The sequence below is a fragment of the Teleopsis dalmanni genome, chromosome 1, assembly GCF_002237135.1.
Source record: "Teleopsis dalmanni isolate 2A chromosome 1, ASM223713v2, whole genome shotgun sequence".
Classification (NCBI taxonomy): Eukaryota; Metazoa; Arthropoda; class Insecta; order Diptera; family Diopsidae; genus Teleopsis; species Teleopsis dalmanni.
The window spans coordinates 212,314,329-212,331,877 of record NC_051846.1 but is presented as its reverse complement, the minus strand read 5'-3'; the positions used below and the strand labels follow the sequence as shown (position 1 = coordinate 212,331,877).

At 26.1% G+C, this 17,549-nt stretch overlaps 1 protein-coding gene across 2 annotated transcripts; it reads right to left on the bottom strand.

Annotated features, from left to right (window-relative positions):
- Nucleotides 1-6,145: 6,145 nt before the first annotated feature.
- Nucleotides 6,146-16,123, bottom strand: LOC119671791 (ras-related protein Ral-a). Of its 2 annotated transcripts, XM_038082570.1 has the most exons (5): nt 15,867-16,123; nt 15,648-15,808; nt 11,856-12,030; nt 8,889-9,012; nt 6,146-6,864 (listed from the first exon to the last, which is right to left on the bottom strand). In XM_038082570.1, exons 1-4 carry the CDS (start codon nt 16,017-16,019, stop codon nt 8,896-8,898), a joined length of 606 nt encoding a protein of 201 aa, XP_037938498.1. In that variant the 5' UTR covers nt 16,020-16,123; the 3' UTR covers nt 6,146-6,864; nt 8,889-8,895. The 2 variants fall into 2 exon arrangements, with proteins under 2 accessions (XP_037938498.1, XP_037938499.1); XM_038082571.1 differs by lacking the exon at nt 8,889-9,012 and having other exon boundaries at nt 6,629-6,864.
- Between the last annotated feature and the right edge of the window lie 1,426 nt (nt 16,124-17,549).

Below are 17,549 nucleotides of genomic sequence, written 5' to 3'. Positions count from 1 at the left end.
TGAACTTTTCTTGGTAACACAAAAATATATGTTTTAATTCATTAAAAATTTTAAAATCAAGACAGCAGACTAAGTGAACCGAACTTGTGTTAGTGAAAAATTCAAATTTAAATAATATGAGTCTAACCAGCATGTTTATGTCCAGGCCAGGCCAGAACTAGGCTTAACGATAATAGCATTGACCAGACTCTTGCCTTTATAAAAGTTTCTGGCTGGTTCTAGTTCGACCTTTGTACCCACTATTACGAGGAATGGTGTGTTCAAAGCTAAGGAAAGGAATGGTGTGTTTCTAGCTAATTGAGGAGGATACGTTCCTCTCTCCACTTCAACTAACTAACTAACTTTTTGATTTATAGTCTCAGGTGTCTAATCGGGCTATATATTACGTCCTTAATGTTATTTTTTTTGGATGATATTAGTATTGAATATTTTTCCAATCCATAGTACTTTCCATAGTGGGTTGAGACGCAATGATGTAGACTATGTTTTGTCTTTTCCATTTTATTTATTTTTATAAAAATATTAAGATATTGTTTATACCCCCTTTACCCACGACATCTTCTTTTCTAAAAGTGCTTTCACATATTTGAGTTCGGGAGACATACATATATGGATTTTAAATTAAAATTAAGTAAAATTTTTCAAAGGAATTTTTAAAGATGTAGGCAGTTCTGGTATAATATTCAAATATTCATAAAATCAATGAATGACTTTTTTTAGATAAGGAGAAAAATTCTTACGACAGATTTCACAGTCACAACTTGAGTCTTAATGCTGACTTAACTCAAGATAAGTTGATCAATTAACTTAAGTCGAAAAACAATTATATATTATATGTTATATATTATATTATAACAATTATATATTATTATTATTATATATTGATTTTTTGTGCAATATTTTTGCCACTCCAAATGTTTATTTTTCTTCCAAATTCAAATGTTTTTTTTTTGCCACCCCAAATGTTTCTTTTTCTTCCAAATTCAAATGTTTTTAAGTTTTCATATACAAATAAAAATTAAGGAACCATATTTGATTCAAAAAAATATTACTATCTAATACTTATTTACTTTTGTGACATTCTTTACTTATCTGAAGTCATACTAAAGTGACTTGAGCCTGTGAAATTAACTCTTAATTTCTTTTTCTAGCACGACTTCGATTAATACTTAGTTTAATGCTATAGAAATTTAAATTAGCTTGAATGAAAATTAATTGTAAAGAGGCTTTAATTCTATTAATTTACAATTTTTTTTTTTTTAAAAAACATAAATAAATTTTTTCAAGAGTTGCCAAAAAAAGTTACACAAAAATTGTATTAATATTTTTTAATATAGCTGAAAAAATACTTTTAAGTTAAATAAAAAATAAAACAAATATTTTAATGATCTCACAAAAATATAATTAAAATATTAAAAAAAAAATGTTTTATTTTTGCATTTACTCTAAGCATAAATGCAATGAAACATTTTTTATGAATATTAATACAAAATAATTTCGCCACAAACTGAAGTGTAAATAATTAATTTTTAACTAATACAACATATCCAGCTAAAAAATATTGCTACTGGTAAAATGGATTTAAGAAAAAAATAATTTGCTGCGAAACGATTTGCATTAATTAAGAGTTGTATAAATATTTTATTTTTATGTTTTAACAGCATAATTAATATTTCAAATAGTATATAATTGATTTTTAAATTTAAAAATTTAATTAATTTTTAATATATGTAAAATTGTTTTTTAATTATTGCGTAATTTATTGTAATTAATTATGTGCGTGAATTTTACGTAAACAAGTTAAGTAAATTAATTAAGTTTCTTATTAAAAAAAAAAATTAAAAAATTAAATAAAATTCATAAGCAATGAATTGAGCCAACCACCGTTAATTAAACGAAATAATTTAATATAAATAATAATAATAATATTAATATTAATATAAACATACTTAATTTACTTAACCGGTACTAAAAAATTATATTTAATATTTTTATTTAATATTTTTTAATATAAATAAGTGTAAAGTATTTGTTGTTTAAGAAATAATTTTAGATATTTACATAATTAAATTAACAGATATTAAATAAAAATATATATGAGTAATTAGTTTTTCTTTAAGAACCTCTAATAAACAATAAGAAATAAAATAAAAAAAAAGTATGTACATTAAGAAAAAAAAAATATGTTTAAATTGAAAAAGAAGTTTTGAAAAAATACAAAAAAATTTTAAAAGCATGAAATAATTTAATACAAAATATATCAGTAAACTTAAAAAGGGTTAAGCAACAACAATAAATAAAAATAAATGTAATTATTTTAAATACAATTTTAAAACTTTATATATATATTAAATAAAAAACAAGTTATTTATTCATTTTACTTTCTTAAAAGAAAATAGTGCCTATCCGACGATAATTGAAAGAGAACAGAAAATTATTTTACAAAAATATAAGAAGTCATGCTAATATATGAACAAAACCAAATAAATTCGAAAAATAAAAATTTCTTATATTCTGAATTAAAAAATATTTAAAAATATACAATATAAAAAAATTTACAATATAAAAATGAGAACAATAATTGCAAATACAATAGTTTAAAGCTATCTTTTAATACTTATAAATAGAAAAATGAATGCAGAACATTTATACGGAAAAATGCAGAGATATGATAAATTTAATAAAAATTATAATTATACATTAGTAATTGGGATATGTGTATAAAGAATTAATAAGAGCAGTGTCAATAACAATTATCATAATATCATATAAATAATGAAAATACTTAAGTATTGACATTAAAAAAATCAAATAGTGAAATAATGATAATTATTATTTTAATACACTAAATCAAATCCAAAATTATATATAGCTGTGTATATATATGAATACCAATACACGATACTATTCTTAAAAGTCTACCTAATTAAAGTATTATTCCTTTAATTAGATTGAGTACATATAAAGAATCAGTATTGATTTGCATTATTTAGGCTATTAGTGCTAACTTCTCTATCTTCCGCATTACTTTCACCCACACCCATCGTAATCTAATATTCTTTTGATTTCATTTATGCTTCCTGCAATGTACATCTTCACAGCATACGCAACAATAATAGTTCTAACCGTGGGTTAAGTCCAAGAATATTACTTTGTCTTACAGTTGACTTTGAGATCGCAAAATTGAACAGCATAAAATAGTATATCAGTTTTGCTGAAGGTGCCTGCTGATATGCTGTCTATTGGAAGGGATTATCAAGACTTACTCGTTTCGATAAAGGAATGGCTGTGTGCTCCTGGAATCAAATTAGATACATAGTGTTGGCTTAGCAATTTAATATCTTTGATATTCATTATTCTTTATGTTTAAAATTACAACAACAATTTGAACAGCAATTATAGCATTATCCTTTTAATAATTGTTATAACTTTTTGATATAAACAACAAACAATTATAAAAGTAACCAAAATTCGATCATAATGGAAATGAAAATAGCGAATCGGTTTTATAACATAAATAATAAAAATGTCGAGGAAGCATTTTAATTATAATCACATATAAATATGACATCCCACTATGAGTGATCCGTTATCTCAATTAACTAGTGTATTTAATTTTAATAAATAAATGTTTTCATACAGATTTAAAATTTTATAAAATTATTTTGTTTATAAATAACTAAACAAATATGCAACAGTCATGCAAAATAAACTATTTTTTTCTTTTAATATTTTATGAGTTCAAAAAGTATATCCGTGTGTATTGATCGATCGATATCTCTCCAAATCATATGAACATAAACATTTTAATAAAAACTCCCTAGTTTTTCACACAAAATTTTTGTAACAATAAACAAGTAACAATCACTTAATAAGTAAAAAAATAACAATAAATGGAAAACTTCTTAACAATAATAAAACTTTAATAAAATTTATTATAAATGTAAGTAAAAAATAAATGAAATATCAAAATTGTGCATATTCTTTGATTTTTCAGTGTAAGTTTACTTTTTGTACATTATTTAATTGTAGTTATTAAAGTAAATAAGACGTAACAATTTAAATTATTGTTTATAAATAAATAATAATAATAATAATAATGTAAGCAAAAAATACAAAACTGAAACGTATTTCAATAAAAACCTAAAGCTAAAATTATATAAAAAAAATCTTTGTAATTTTTCGATAATTTTTTTTTAAATTAAATTAAACAATTTTGCTATTACGTTTTAAGTTAATTTTTAAGTTTATAGAAGCAATAATATTTGAGTGAAATATTGTAAGCAATTCAACGACCATAAATAATTTTAGTTAAGTAATTTAAACATTATCAACAAAGTAAAATTATTTCTTATATATTATTTAATAATTTAAATTATTTTAATTTTAGTGTTAATGAATTATTCACTTAAAATTAAATGAAAATACTAAATTAAGTTGCTGATGTCCTTTTTGTTTATTACTTTTAATTTAAAATTAGAATTTTAAACATAAAACAAACAAAATAAAAATATTGTGTCATTTTGATTTTTTACAAATAAAAAATATAAACATTTTTTTAATTAAAACAAATTTTAAGTCTTTTTTATATTTCAAAAATTATGAGTTTTTTTTATTTATTGTTTCTAATATTTATGGTTAAGATGCATCCACTTTTCAGACAAGTTACTTAGCTACTTGTATACTATACAGTTTATAGTTTATAGTTTATCCATAACAGACCTTGTTGGCAAATTTTATATTTGCGATGTGCCGGAACCCGTAGATATCTGTAGGGCAGGAAAAATTAATGGATTAGTTAGAACACAAATACACTAGTTAAGATGGAATATAGGAGGTTGCACAACAAATGTCAGACAAATACGTATCTGGTGATGGTGATTTTGTTTCTATTGAAGGTACTGCGCAACTCTTAGTCATCTGTGCAGACAAGTGGTTACGGGATGGTGTTATTGCAGTACTCTACTGTAACCTAGAAATGGGGACAGCAGGATAGGAAAGATAAAAGCTATTTCAACAAACAAAAAAGTTAAATGTATAAAAAGCAAATATCAATTTCGTGAAAATAGTTAAGACTAACATAAGATAAGGAAGTATATAATGGACTCAAGTTACATGTTTTAAAGGGTGCGCACAAACCCATGACGTTGTCCATCATGTGGTCCCATAAAGATTCGCGATGTTAATGTTAATAAGAGAAGGTATGTATTTAATGCAGTATATCTGAATAAATAAATTGTATATTATATATTTTGTAGTTAAAAATCAATGATATTGTAGCTATAATTAGACTTATTTTATAAAATATATAAAATTGCAGTGAAGTAACTAACTAACAATAGGCATTGTTTCTTATCAATGTAAATAATTAAAAAAAAAAAAACATGATTTTTTTATTTTTTCGTAATGTTCATTTATTGAAGCTAATAATTGTGAATTTGTATAATTTCGTTAATTTATCATTTCTTCTTTTCTCTTAAAAAAAATGCAATTATTATTATAGCAATGTTTATTTATAAATTACGGATTGTTTTAGTGTTTTTGTTGTTTACATTCTTTTCTTTATTACTTAAATGTTTATTTTTGATGTTTTTTTTTATAATTTTAGTTATTTTTATTTTATTTAAAAACTATAATAAAAATTTAAAGTATACGATAGTAAAAATAATATAAAATTTTAATGCATAGGTGTAAATATTATATATAATATTTTAATAATAATATTGATATATCCCAGGGATTTAGTTTTCTTTTACATTTTACTAACAAAAAAATTTTTTTTTGAATACAATACAAGCAAAACAATACAAATATTTTTTAAATCTAGAATCTAAAAATAATAATTACTTAAAAAATACAATACGCACAAAAATCGTTTTTAGTATTTTCACTAAACAAACACTCATTTTTTTTTGTTTTAACTTTCAAATATACAATTTGTAAATTTTTTTTAAATAGTTTTTATTTGTTCGTTAAATCAGTTTTTTTTGTATAGAAAATTACAAACTGTTAAATTACAAAAAAGTATATTTTTTTTAAATTTCGTTTTACATTTTTTATTTAATAATATTTTCAATTATACTGTACTGTGTTATTGTAAATATTTTAGTTTCAAGCATTTTCGTTTTTAATTTACTACTTATAGCAACTAACTTGGTAAAGAATTTTTTTTTTGTTAATATACATAATAGATCAACTGAGTCCGAATCTGAATCTGAGACTAAAAATGATAAAACAAATGCCTTTTCAAATTGTTTGCAATACAACTATCTTGTTTCCTACATCTTTATCGATAATTAGCTATAAATTATTTTGATGCTTATTTAAAAATCAATTAAAAAAAAAATTGTTATATTATATTTTTTGTTTTGAATTGATATTGTTTTGAGTTCTTTTACAACTCCAGTTAATAACACAAATAGGATTTATTGAGTCTCAACAAATCCTTTTTGTGTTATCTCTGGTAACTACAGACGGAGCGGAGTGTATGTAATTTATGTTATTAAAGCAAAAGAAAACAATTATAATTTTAATGATAATAATAATTATGATAATAATAATAATAATAATAATAAGAATAATTATATAAATATATTTATTTAAGTTTTTATTATTATTGCAAGCTTAACATTTTCATAAACCAAATATAAAATTTATGCTTATTATATTGTGTTCTTGTTGTTGTTTTTGTTGTTGTTTTAAGTTATAATGAAATGTTGTGGTTGGTGTGGTTTATATTTGTAGTTGAAATTGTTGGTATTACAGCAATTGGCAGCAAAGAGATTTGGTTTTTGTCGGCTGTTTAACATCAGTTTGACGCTGTTTCTTACGCGATGAAATATCCCTGATAAGATCATAAAATACCTAATAAATGCAGCAACATGGAAGAAGGAAAAAAATTTAATTAATAAAAATATTTTAATATGTTTTTAAGACAAAGATTCAATTTAATTTTTTTTTGGCAAATTTTATAAATTAATTCAAAATAACCCAAATAAGCTAGAGAAGAATAGTGAAATATATACATAAATATAAATAAAAGGAACTCAGTAAAGGAAAAAATATATGTACCAAAAATTATAAATAATATATGAAATGAAAATATAAATTAATTTATACAAGAGTACATAACATATATAGATATATGAAATAATGATAAAAACTTAATTCAGGACTATTGAAGTGTTCATGTGTGTAGGTGTGTAAGTTTGTGAGTATTACAAGTGTGAATAAAAGCAGAACGAAATATAAATTAATTAAAAAAATATTTTTATTTACATTTTTAAATTATTAGTTATGAATTGTGTGCAGTATTTTAGCAAAAATGTTATAACAATTATGTAATAATTACTATATATACAAAAGTTCTAACGAAGCGATACATAATCGTTTATCTAAATATCTTAATTAAATCAAAGTAATTAGTTTTAAAATTAGTTTTATATTTTTTATTAAAGTTTTAATCCATTTAAAGAGAATACCAATAGATATTTTATAAAACTTAGTTCCAGCGTGTGTAGCAATCGGAGCACTAAATCGACTTAGTGAATATGTAATGGTAGACGATTAAGCCCGCTTTGGTAAAACGATGGTTGTTTCTCTATCGATACCGATTTACATATAAATCGAAATAAATATTTTAGATCTTAAGCTCAATAGCGGGTTCATTGTGATTACATGAATATACATTAAGACCGAAAAGTTTTCGGAAATTCTCATTTAAAATTCGCGCGCTGTATATTTTTCGATATTTTAAGTTTATGTAGTTTGGCAGCAATTAAGGACAATTACTATGCCAAAAATGAGCGCGATTTGTCAGACAGTTCGTTTACGGCAGCTGTTGAAACCAGTTCACCTCAGTAGTGCGTTGCGAAAAAAACAATGGAAAAAAATATTGAACAAAGAGTTTGCATCAAATTTTGTGTTTCGAACGAAATTTCGTGTGCAGAATCGTTGCGAATGCTACAAAAGGCTTATGGGGAATCAGTTTTATCGAAAACTCAAGTTTATGAGTGGTACAAAGCCTTTCAGGACGGTCGTACGACCGTCGAAGACATTTCGCAACGCACTACTGAGGTGAACTGGTTTCAACAGCTGCCGTAAACGAACTGTCTGACAGATCGCGCTCATTTTTGGCATAGTAATTAAGGACAGTGCTGCCAAACTACATAAACTTAAAATATCGAAAAATATACAGCGCGCGAATTTTAAATGAGAATTTCCGAAAACTTTTCAGTCTTAATGTATATTGCCAAACCAAGTGACATTGACTTAAGTTTTAAATTATTTGAAGTAATTAATTGATATCTTAAACTTAACTTAGAATATTGAATATAGAAGAAATATAAAGTCAAAGAGGGAGACAAATAGATAGATTAACTATTAGCTAGTAAATAAAGATAAGATTAGTTTTCAGGGTAAAGTTGGGAGTTATTTTTCAACTTCATAAAAATTTGTACTTTTCCATTTTATATTTACAAAATCTTAAACGTTGTTAGTTCCATGCATATCCAGTTAACTCAATGGGTTAAGTGATTGAATAGTGGAAACAAAGCTTAACAATTATTGCTCTTAGAGCTTTGCTTCATGTTGCTTCATTTTAATAACCAAAACCAAAAACGAAAAATAGTTTCAGAATTAAAAAATAAATTAAATTACAAAATAATAAAAATAAAATATAGATAATTTTGAATATTTGAAGATCACAAAAAATAATGAGATTTGCCAATTAAATATTTTAATTATTTATACTAAGACTACTTGAGCAAAAAAGTTTCTTATTGTTTAAATATATATACATATATATATATATATATACATATATATATATTTTTTTTTTGCGTATGCAATAATTTAGTATTGTTTAGTATTTTATGTTAATGGCACACCTATTGCCTAAAGTAGTGTACACTTAAGTCTCCGCTTCTTGCATCTGTCTTTTGCACGCCCACTTGTCGCTTTTGAATCTTCGGTCTTGCGTGATCTTATTTCGCGCATCAAATCAAAAAATACCTGGATGAGACGAGAAGAAGAAGAACAAGAAGAAAGAGAAGAAAACAAGAACAAAAAACAAAACACATATTGTATATAAAAGCAGTGTAGTAATTTTTATGTTTTTAATATAAAAAGCAGTTTAATCTAAGGCTTAATACGAATACAACAACTAAAAACACTAATATTAACTTAACTAATATTAAACAAAATAAAAAAATTTATTACTTTTGTTTGTTTTTCTCATGTTTGTTTGTTTCTAGGTTAATGATGCCAGTTTTATTTGAATTCATAAACATAAATTATAAGATAAACTTAAAAAAATATGATGATAATGATAATCACACTAACAGTTAGCAAACATAACACTATAATGTCTAATAAACATAAGATATTTAATTCATTTGAGATAAAGTTGCAGTTGGTTAATATCAGAATAGTTCAACGTTCGCAAAGTAACAAAAAGATTAATTAATAAATTAAATAAAATAAAATAAATGTTAAGATATGAAAATAGTTATACAATATGCTTCATAAATATACATATATACGCAATTAGTAGAAATATATTATATTAGAATGACTATTTAAAATTAAACCTATTATGAACATCTAAAAAATTTTACGAAAAACATGTCAAAAGTTAGTTAGTTGTTGTTGTTTTTGTAATCTATCGAAGATATAAAAAATAGTTATGCGTTCCTTTGATATATGTCATCTTAGTTATGTCGCCTAATTAAAGTGGTAAATTTATATTGGCATTATGTCACATTTTAATTAATAGTAAATAAAAAAAATGGGTATTATATATCTTAAAAATCTCTCAGATCTAGCTAGTCGCATATCAGTTAAATGCAATTAATTCACACATAACTACCTCACAAATAAATAAACTTTTTTTACATTCTATGTCCCTTTTAAGAGTGGTGATACACACCTGCGAAATATTGGAAAACCTTAGGCTAATTATAAGCAGTGAATATATTTTGTACCGTTTGTTTGTATAATTTGATAGTAAAAACAATACAACAGTCCGTTTGAAAAAATTAAAATAAGTCGATGAATCAATCGATACATTACACATTTTATTGTTATTATTATTACTACAGCAGCCCCACAACGAAAGTTATTGAAACTGACACAGAAGCAATTGTAGAACTATCATAGGTACGCTGACGAGCAACCGCCTATTAGTGCCATAAAAGTACAAAATAAGAATTACCAATAGTGACATATGGAGGAAATGAAGGGAGTTCGAAATAAAGGAGACTTTGAAGCATCTCCTATGTTAATGTCCTGCACTATTAAAATGCTTAGAGGCTTTAGAGTTCGTAAAGTTGGAAAAAATTTTAGCAATAAAATTGGGCCCAGGGTCATCAATAGTAAACCATTTGGTTTTAATTTCTAATACATACATTAACAGTCATATTAAGTTGACAGAATTAATGACTGCCACTACTCCAGAGTAGAAAAAGTTCTCTTTCTTCTAAGGACGAGAACCGCAAAATAATCTTATGAATATTTAATCATTTCCTCTATTATGGGTACCTATGATAGTCGTGAGTTTAACTATTAAATAATAAAGTGCAAGCAAATTGACACCACTCCTTATTGAATGTCGGAAAGAATCTAATGGATACCGATGATAGTCTCGCATTTAACTATTAAACAATAAATTGCAAGCAGATTGACACTACTCCTTATTGAATGTCGAAGAGAATCTATTCTTTTGTGGTATATTTTTAAACAGCGTTGCTCCAATATTTGGTAGATTTGTTCTATTACAACTTGCATATACAACAACAGTTTAAAAAATCCTTACTTTTAATTTCAATAATAATAACGATATTACCTACATCACTTAACTCTGGTTTTAGTTTATTATTATTTAAATTTAAAATCTTCTTTAACTCTGTCGTACTACAGTACTATTTTATTCGTGATTTCTACTCTTTCAGACCATACAACTAATTCTTCTCTTAGATGTCATTAGAGTATATCTATGTACAAGTTATGAATAAGTGTAGAATCTGTAGATAAATATTTTGTTATAATTCTAACAAAATATTCTGTATAATCATTTATCTCTCCTTTTTAACAGTAAAAGTTTTACTATTCATTTAATATAAAAAATTATAAACAACAAATAAAATTAACGTATAATAATTAATTCTATACTGTCTGACTAACACAAGTGCTAACATAAAGTAAATGAACATAAAGTTTCTAATATCAAATAATAGAGTTTATTAAACAAATATCAAATATTTTTAAGAGCAATAAATAAACATAAATTATTATAAACATAAATTATAAACTATGTTTTATTTTAATTATAAATGAAAACATTTACATCTAATATATAAATGTATGCGTTGTACAGTATCTAGCAATATGACTAAATGGATCTATGGTATCTATAAAGCTCAACTTATGGCTAAAATGTTGCATATATTTGTGTTGGGTGTGTGAGCGAGCGTGACGTATATTATATATATTAAGGATGTTAAAGGACTTTTAATAAAAAAAATTTTTTTTTGAATTTTTGCTTTGCGTTTGTAGTATCAACAAAAAGTAACAATAAACAAACAAAACACAATACAAGGACAACAACAACAAATACAAATTGCAACAAAAAAATTATACCAACCATACTGCAAAGGATGCAGTTTGGTCATTAACAAAAAAAATAATAATGATAGATGTATGCAGAATTAAAGGAGTGCGCGAAGGAGGATCTGGTGGTACTGGCGGGAAAAACTTATCGAATTGATTATCAATCAATTTCTTATTATTATTACTAATTCTATGTATAAACATATTTTATTTTATGATATAAAATACTGAAAACTTTCTTGGATTACCTTGTCGACGTTTTCGCGTGTTTTAGCAGAAGTTTCCACATACGGCACTTGCCACTGTTGGGCGCGTGTCTGGCATTCGTTGAGCGGCACTTTACGTTTATCATTCAAATCGCATTTGTTGCCCACCAACAGGAACGGTATGCTTTCATCGTTTTTAACACGTAAGATTTGTTCCCTGTTCAGTGAAAATTAAAAGTGATATTGTATTAATAATTGGATTTTATATTATACGATAGAAATAGAAATTATTAATAGATAAACTACAGAACTTATGAATGCTAGAAATCAGAAAAGAAACAGAAACTAATATATACATTTAGAAAAAAAAAAAATAATCTGGTACATCGAATTTTAGTACTTTTGTACTGTTGCAAGCTGTATTTGATTGCTTGCATTTTGTTGTCCACAACAATTGCATCTGTGCTTCGTCGAATTAGTGAAATGCTGCTTGCATATATTATGCTTGCGAAATTGTGCATTCGTAAATTTAATGCCACGCAACGGATACTGCAATTCGTAGTTAATTGCATGTCCGTCCGAGTAAGACTACGAGTGCCTGTTCTCACATACGCAATTTTCTTCACACTATTCTGTTATGCATGCCTCTAAGGCCTCTTCTAAGCATACATCAATCTGAACAACAAATGCCCAAACCGACGTGCATACAATGAATAATCTTTGTTTTGATCTTCCAGAGAAGGAAAAATATCTCACAATTATGCAAAAATTTTATTTTCTGCGGAAAACTGACTCAAGTGTCGGTTCGTGTACTTAATTGATTTCAAGATTTTTTTCTTGAGTTTACTTAATTATGCATAAAATTAAAATTTTATTGTGCATACGTCATATCTGAAAATATTTTCATATCAACAATTAACTAAATGGAACAAAAGTATTACAAAACAGTTTTTATTTTATTTTATTTTATTTATTTTCAAACAATAAAATTTAGTGTGTTTTTATGATTCAATAATCGATTATCAAAGTCATTCACACAAAAGGAAGGATGCAGCAGCTTCAAAATGAAACACTAACAGTGTTCGTGTTAGAATGGAATATTTTAGTACATTGTAACCTAATAGATTTAATCCTTGAAAAATAACCCAAATATAAACACAACAAAATAATGCTGTCAATAAACCAAAATGCTGTTCAAAAGTCAATTAACAATACTAGATACATTTCCTTATAATCAAAGAACAGAAAATGAGTAAAAAAATTAGGAAATATTCGCAGAATAAGAACGACAACAAATACAAACAAAATAAGAAACTTTAAAGTACATTTCTTGAATAAGAACATAATAAAATCAAAAAATAAATAGATAAAGTGCTACCATTTCAATTTTATGGTTACGCCGATTTGATAAAAGGTTTTAGTAGAATCGACTATTTTAAAAAATCTTTTTCACTACTCTATAAGCCGATATCACTTACTCCCCCAGACATGGACTTTTTAACTTATTATATTGATTTCACTAATAAAAAATCGTTACATGTCATTCACCCCAATTAGTCGATATAATGTTTGCATTGATTACACCATGACTTATTACCCATGACTAGCAACATATTGCCCATATAGAATTCAGATTGCCCGTAAAAATTAACACATTTGAAAAATTGACAGATTATAGTTCTTATAATTAAGAAGTATATGAAATTAATTTTGAATTAGTTGCAGAAGCAATCGGATATACGTCATGGAGCCATTTCTCTTTCTAGACGACAACAAGAAGGAAGACAGGTTTCCAGTACAGATTACAGCAACAATAATAGAAAGAATGTTGTAGAAGAAAGAGTAGCAAAATATAGATAGATATAGATACGTTGTAATTAAAGAGAGTATAAATTGAAACAGATAATTATAAAAAAGTGATTTGATATAGACCTGTGTTAATAACATAGGCTACGATATAACCTATAAAATAATTACCAAGTTTAGACATTTAATTTACTTGTACCACGTTAGAGTTTCTTATTTTAAAAACGATTAAATAATTGATAATTAATTAATTAATTTATAAACTAATTAATATATAGAAGCGATTCCTTTACGTTACTCTAAAACTACAAAGAGACATTGGTACCTCACAACGAAATTTTTTAAATATTATTCTAAAAAGATATGGCAATTATTTTTATTATATTATATAGAAAGTAATTATGTTTTTTCATTTCTTAATTGTGAAACTAATCTTAAAATAAACAATGCCATTGACGTTATTATTCACAGTTATAAAAAGATCTACCCACACACAACTGACAGACAATGTGTCAATTTGCCCTAGAGTGAACTGATAAGAACGGTTGGCGAATTATATAGATTAACTTAATTTCCGCTATATTAGTATTATACAATACAATGAGTACATATGCTCTAAATTAGACATTTTTTTATTATATGTCAATAATACGGCCTGCGGGCAAATGATAAGAATTACTCGTGTTCAGTATTTTTCACGCAATGGTCGTATATGTAATGTGTGAACAAGTCAACACTACGTATTCGTAACGAAAATGATTCACTCCACTCAGTTATTTTGTTAAATGTGCGGATAGCACGAATAATAAAAATATACTTTGTAAGATATTTAAATAATGTTAACTTAATAAGATAATTACAAACCAAAGTCAACTCAGCATACATCATAGTAATCATAAAGAAATAGTGAAATGAGTGCCCCCTAAACCTGTTGCTTTATTTTCGTAATTTATGCTGATAGTCTTTTGATGACAGTAATGTGGCCTTTGTGTGGAGGTGATGCCCATTCTCCCCAACCTTTTGCAAATATTCACTAACATCTACGCTATTTTATAGTAATGAATATACGACACCAGCTGTGTGCCAACTACACTCTAATGAATCAATATTACTTGGCCTTAATGTCTTTGATAGTAGGAAGTGAAGCGGAGGTTCGTGTTTTATGCACATTAACATTTTAGGGCTGTACAGTATTCTTAAGGCTGCATTTTATTCCTTATTTTCACACACATATATCTATTTACTGCTTTCTTAATGAGAATTTTTTTTCTATTACACAACACACCTTTAAAAAAATGTGTGTGAGTTTCCAGCCAACTAGTGTGAGTCCGTCTGCTGTAACAACAATCGGTGGCAGAGTGTCTACCTTACAGGAAAAGGCACAATATTTGCATGTGATAGAGAATACTTATGTCCGGGTTGACTAATAATTTTGTATAAAAAATATAAAATTATTACGGAATTATTGACCAGTCACTGTAGATTGAATAATCACCTATTGAAGTTAGGAATTCAATCCAACTCAGACTGCAGATAGTGTAGAGAAGAGAGAGAAATTGCATTTCATGTGCTTTGAGAGTGCCCGGCACTGATGCACAAGCGGAAGAAATACCTAGGTGGGTATTTCATGGATCATAAGCCTTCAAGATTAGAAAAGATAGGCTCTATACTATCTTTCATTAAATAAATCGGACTTGGAGAAACACTCTAATCCGTCTATGGTATACAATAGATCTTTTAGGTAGCAGAGCACGATCCCTTCTTTTCAATAATAAAAAAGATTTCAATTTATTAAATAGTTGAGTTAACAACATAATAATTTATTACACACATAATGCACATATGCTAATTATGGGTGTCATACTAATAGTTATAAGTGGATATGAATTCGTCGTCATTATTATACAAATTAATAAAAAAATAAAATTGCATTACTATTATTAACATAAAAAATGTTAACTTTATCTTAAATTATTATTATTAAATTATTATGATTAGTAATTATTGAGATCTGGAACTGTATCTCACCTGAATTCTTGTGTAGCTTGGAAGCTTTCGTCATCTGTTATTGAAAAAACACAAAGAAAACCTTCGCCACTGCGGAAGTAATTATCTCTTATGGCAGCATAGTCTTCTTGACCAGCTGTGTCCAGTATATCTATTTGTACTTCTTCGCCATCTAAAACAACCTAATCCAAAAATCATATTTTATTCAATAATTACAAATAAAAATTATGTCCAACTTACTTTTTTTCGATAACTGTCGGCTTTGGTTGGTTCGTAATCCTCTACGAATTCATCGTACATGAACTGTAACGTCAGCGCTGATTTGCCCACACCACCGCTGCCCACCATAATCACCTTATGCAGCGCGGGTCCAACAGCAGGCTTTTTACTCATATTTATTAGAGGTTACTACTGTGTTCTAGGGAAAGGGAGTGTGTGCTATGGACTAGACTAAAGTATGCAGAATCTTGAAATAGGATACAGTTGTGGCAATAAATAAAAACTGAAAATAGAGTAAAAGAAGAAAAAATATTATTAAACTAATTTAGAAGACATACTTTTTGATTTTTATTTAACAGAAAGAATATGTTTCGTCTTTAAGAACATAAGATACTTAAAAACTGCACACAATACTACGAACAGCGGTGAACACTACACAGCCGGCCGGCCATAAAGTAATTATTGGCCATTTGCCATATTTCAAACTTTTTTTATTATTAATTAGTTGTACTTTTATGGTTACATGTGCTATTCAAAAAGTCGGTTGAATAAACTTTGAGTTCTCTTTTGCCGGCATTACTTGTTCTCTTTTTTGTTGCAAATTATTTAGAAACACAAAAAATTTTTATCATTTTTAATAAAATATTTTTGATTAAATAATGTACTGAGTGAATTATTATTTTATTTTTACTATAATTAGCTTTAGTAAGAACTCTGCTCCAGAACAATTGGGACTTACCACCTATTTTTGACATAAAGTAAATAAATAGAAGAAAGATATTTGAATAGAAACTAAAGAAAGTTTCTTCATCTCATTTATTAATCCTAATCAACTTTTATATATAAATTTTCATTTGTCTAAGTTGATCTTGAGTTAACTCTTTGTCTGGAGAGAACTTGTCGGTGACATACTTGTAATATATGTTCTGTGATTTCTTTTATGGTAGCACCTATTATAATCATATGTCTTATTGTTGAATCATAACCGATCGTAACAAATCTAAGCAGATCTACATAGTCCTTGTTAAAGTTACTACAAGAACTCTACGTTTTCTTGTCAATAAATAAATAAAATTATTATAGGAAAATATACAAATCTCCATTGTATATTGTTAAAGTTCTAATAAGGATAAAGATAAACATCGAAGAATTTTTGTGTTTATTGTGGCAATAACACAAATATATTGGTACTCAAGAATTATCGATATTAAATCAATAATGGACCTACGTCATCAACTCATGTAATTGCTAATAGTTGACCCTCACTATGTTTGAAAAGTCTTCATTACTTTAGACCCCACCTTATACACATACATCGCTGTTCCATGTTATACTATATTTCCCCAACTCAATCGCTTCCTCATCAACGTTCATATTATGAGATATTTTTAACGTTTGTTTTATCAGATATTTATACTTTATAGACGGTGAAATGTTATTCGGATGTATACTATTATAAAAATTAACAAAAGCATGTTAATCAAGATTTTTCTGATATTCATCATATTCATCATTTCTATTTGCAAACATCATAATAGTCATAAGTCATATTTAGTAATTTTGCGAATAAATCAAAGTTTTTGTAAATGAAATGCAAATGAGTGAATATTGGCGACAATAAAGTTTGATTTCAAAAACAAACTGTGATCGATTAATCACAACACATGCCAAAAATATGAAATGAAAAAGGTTTTAAGAGTAGTA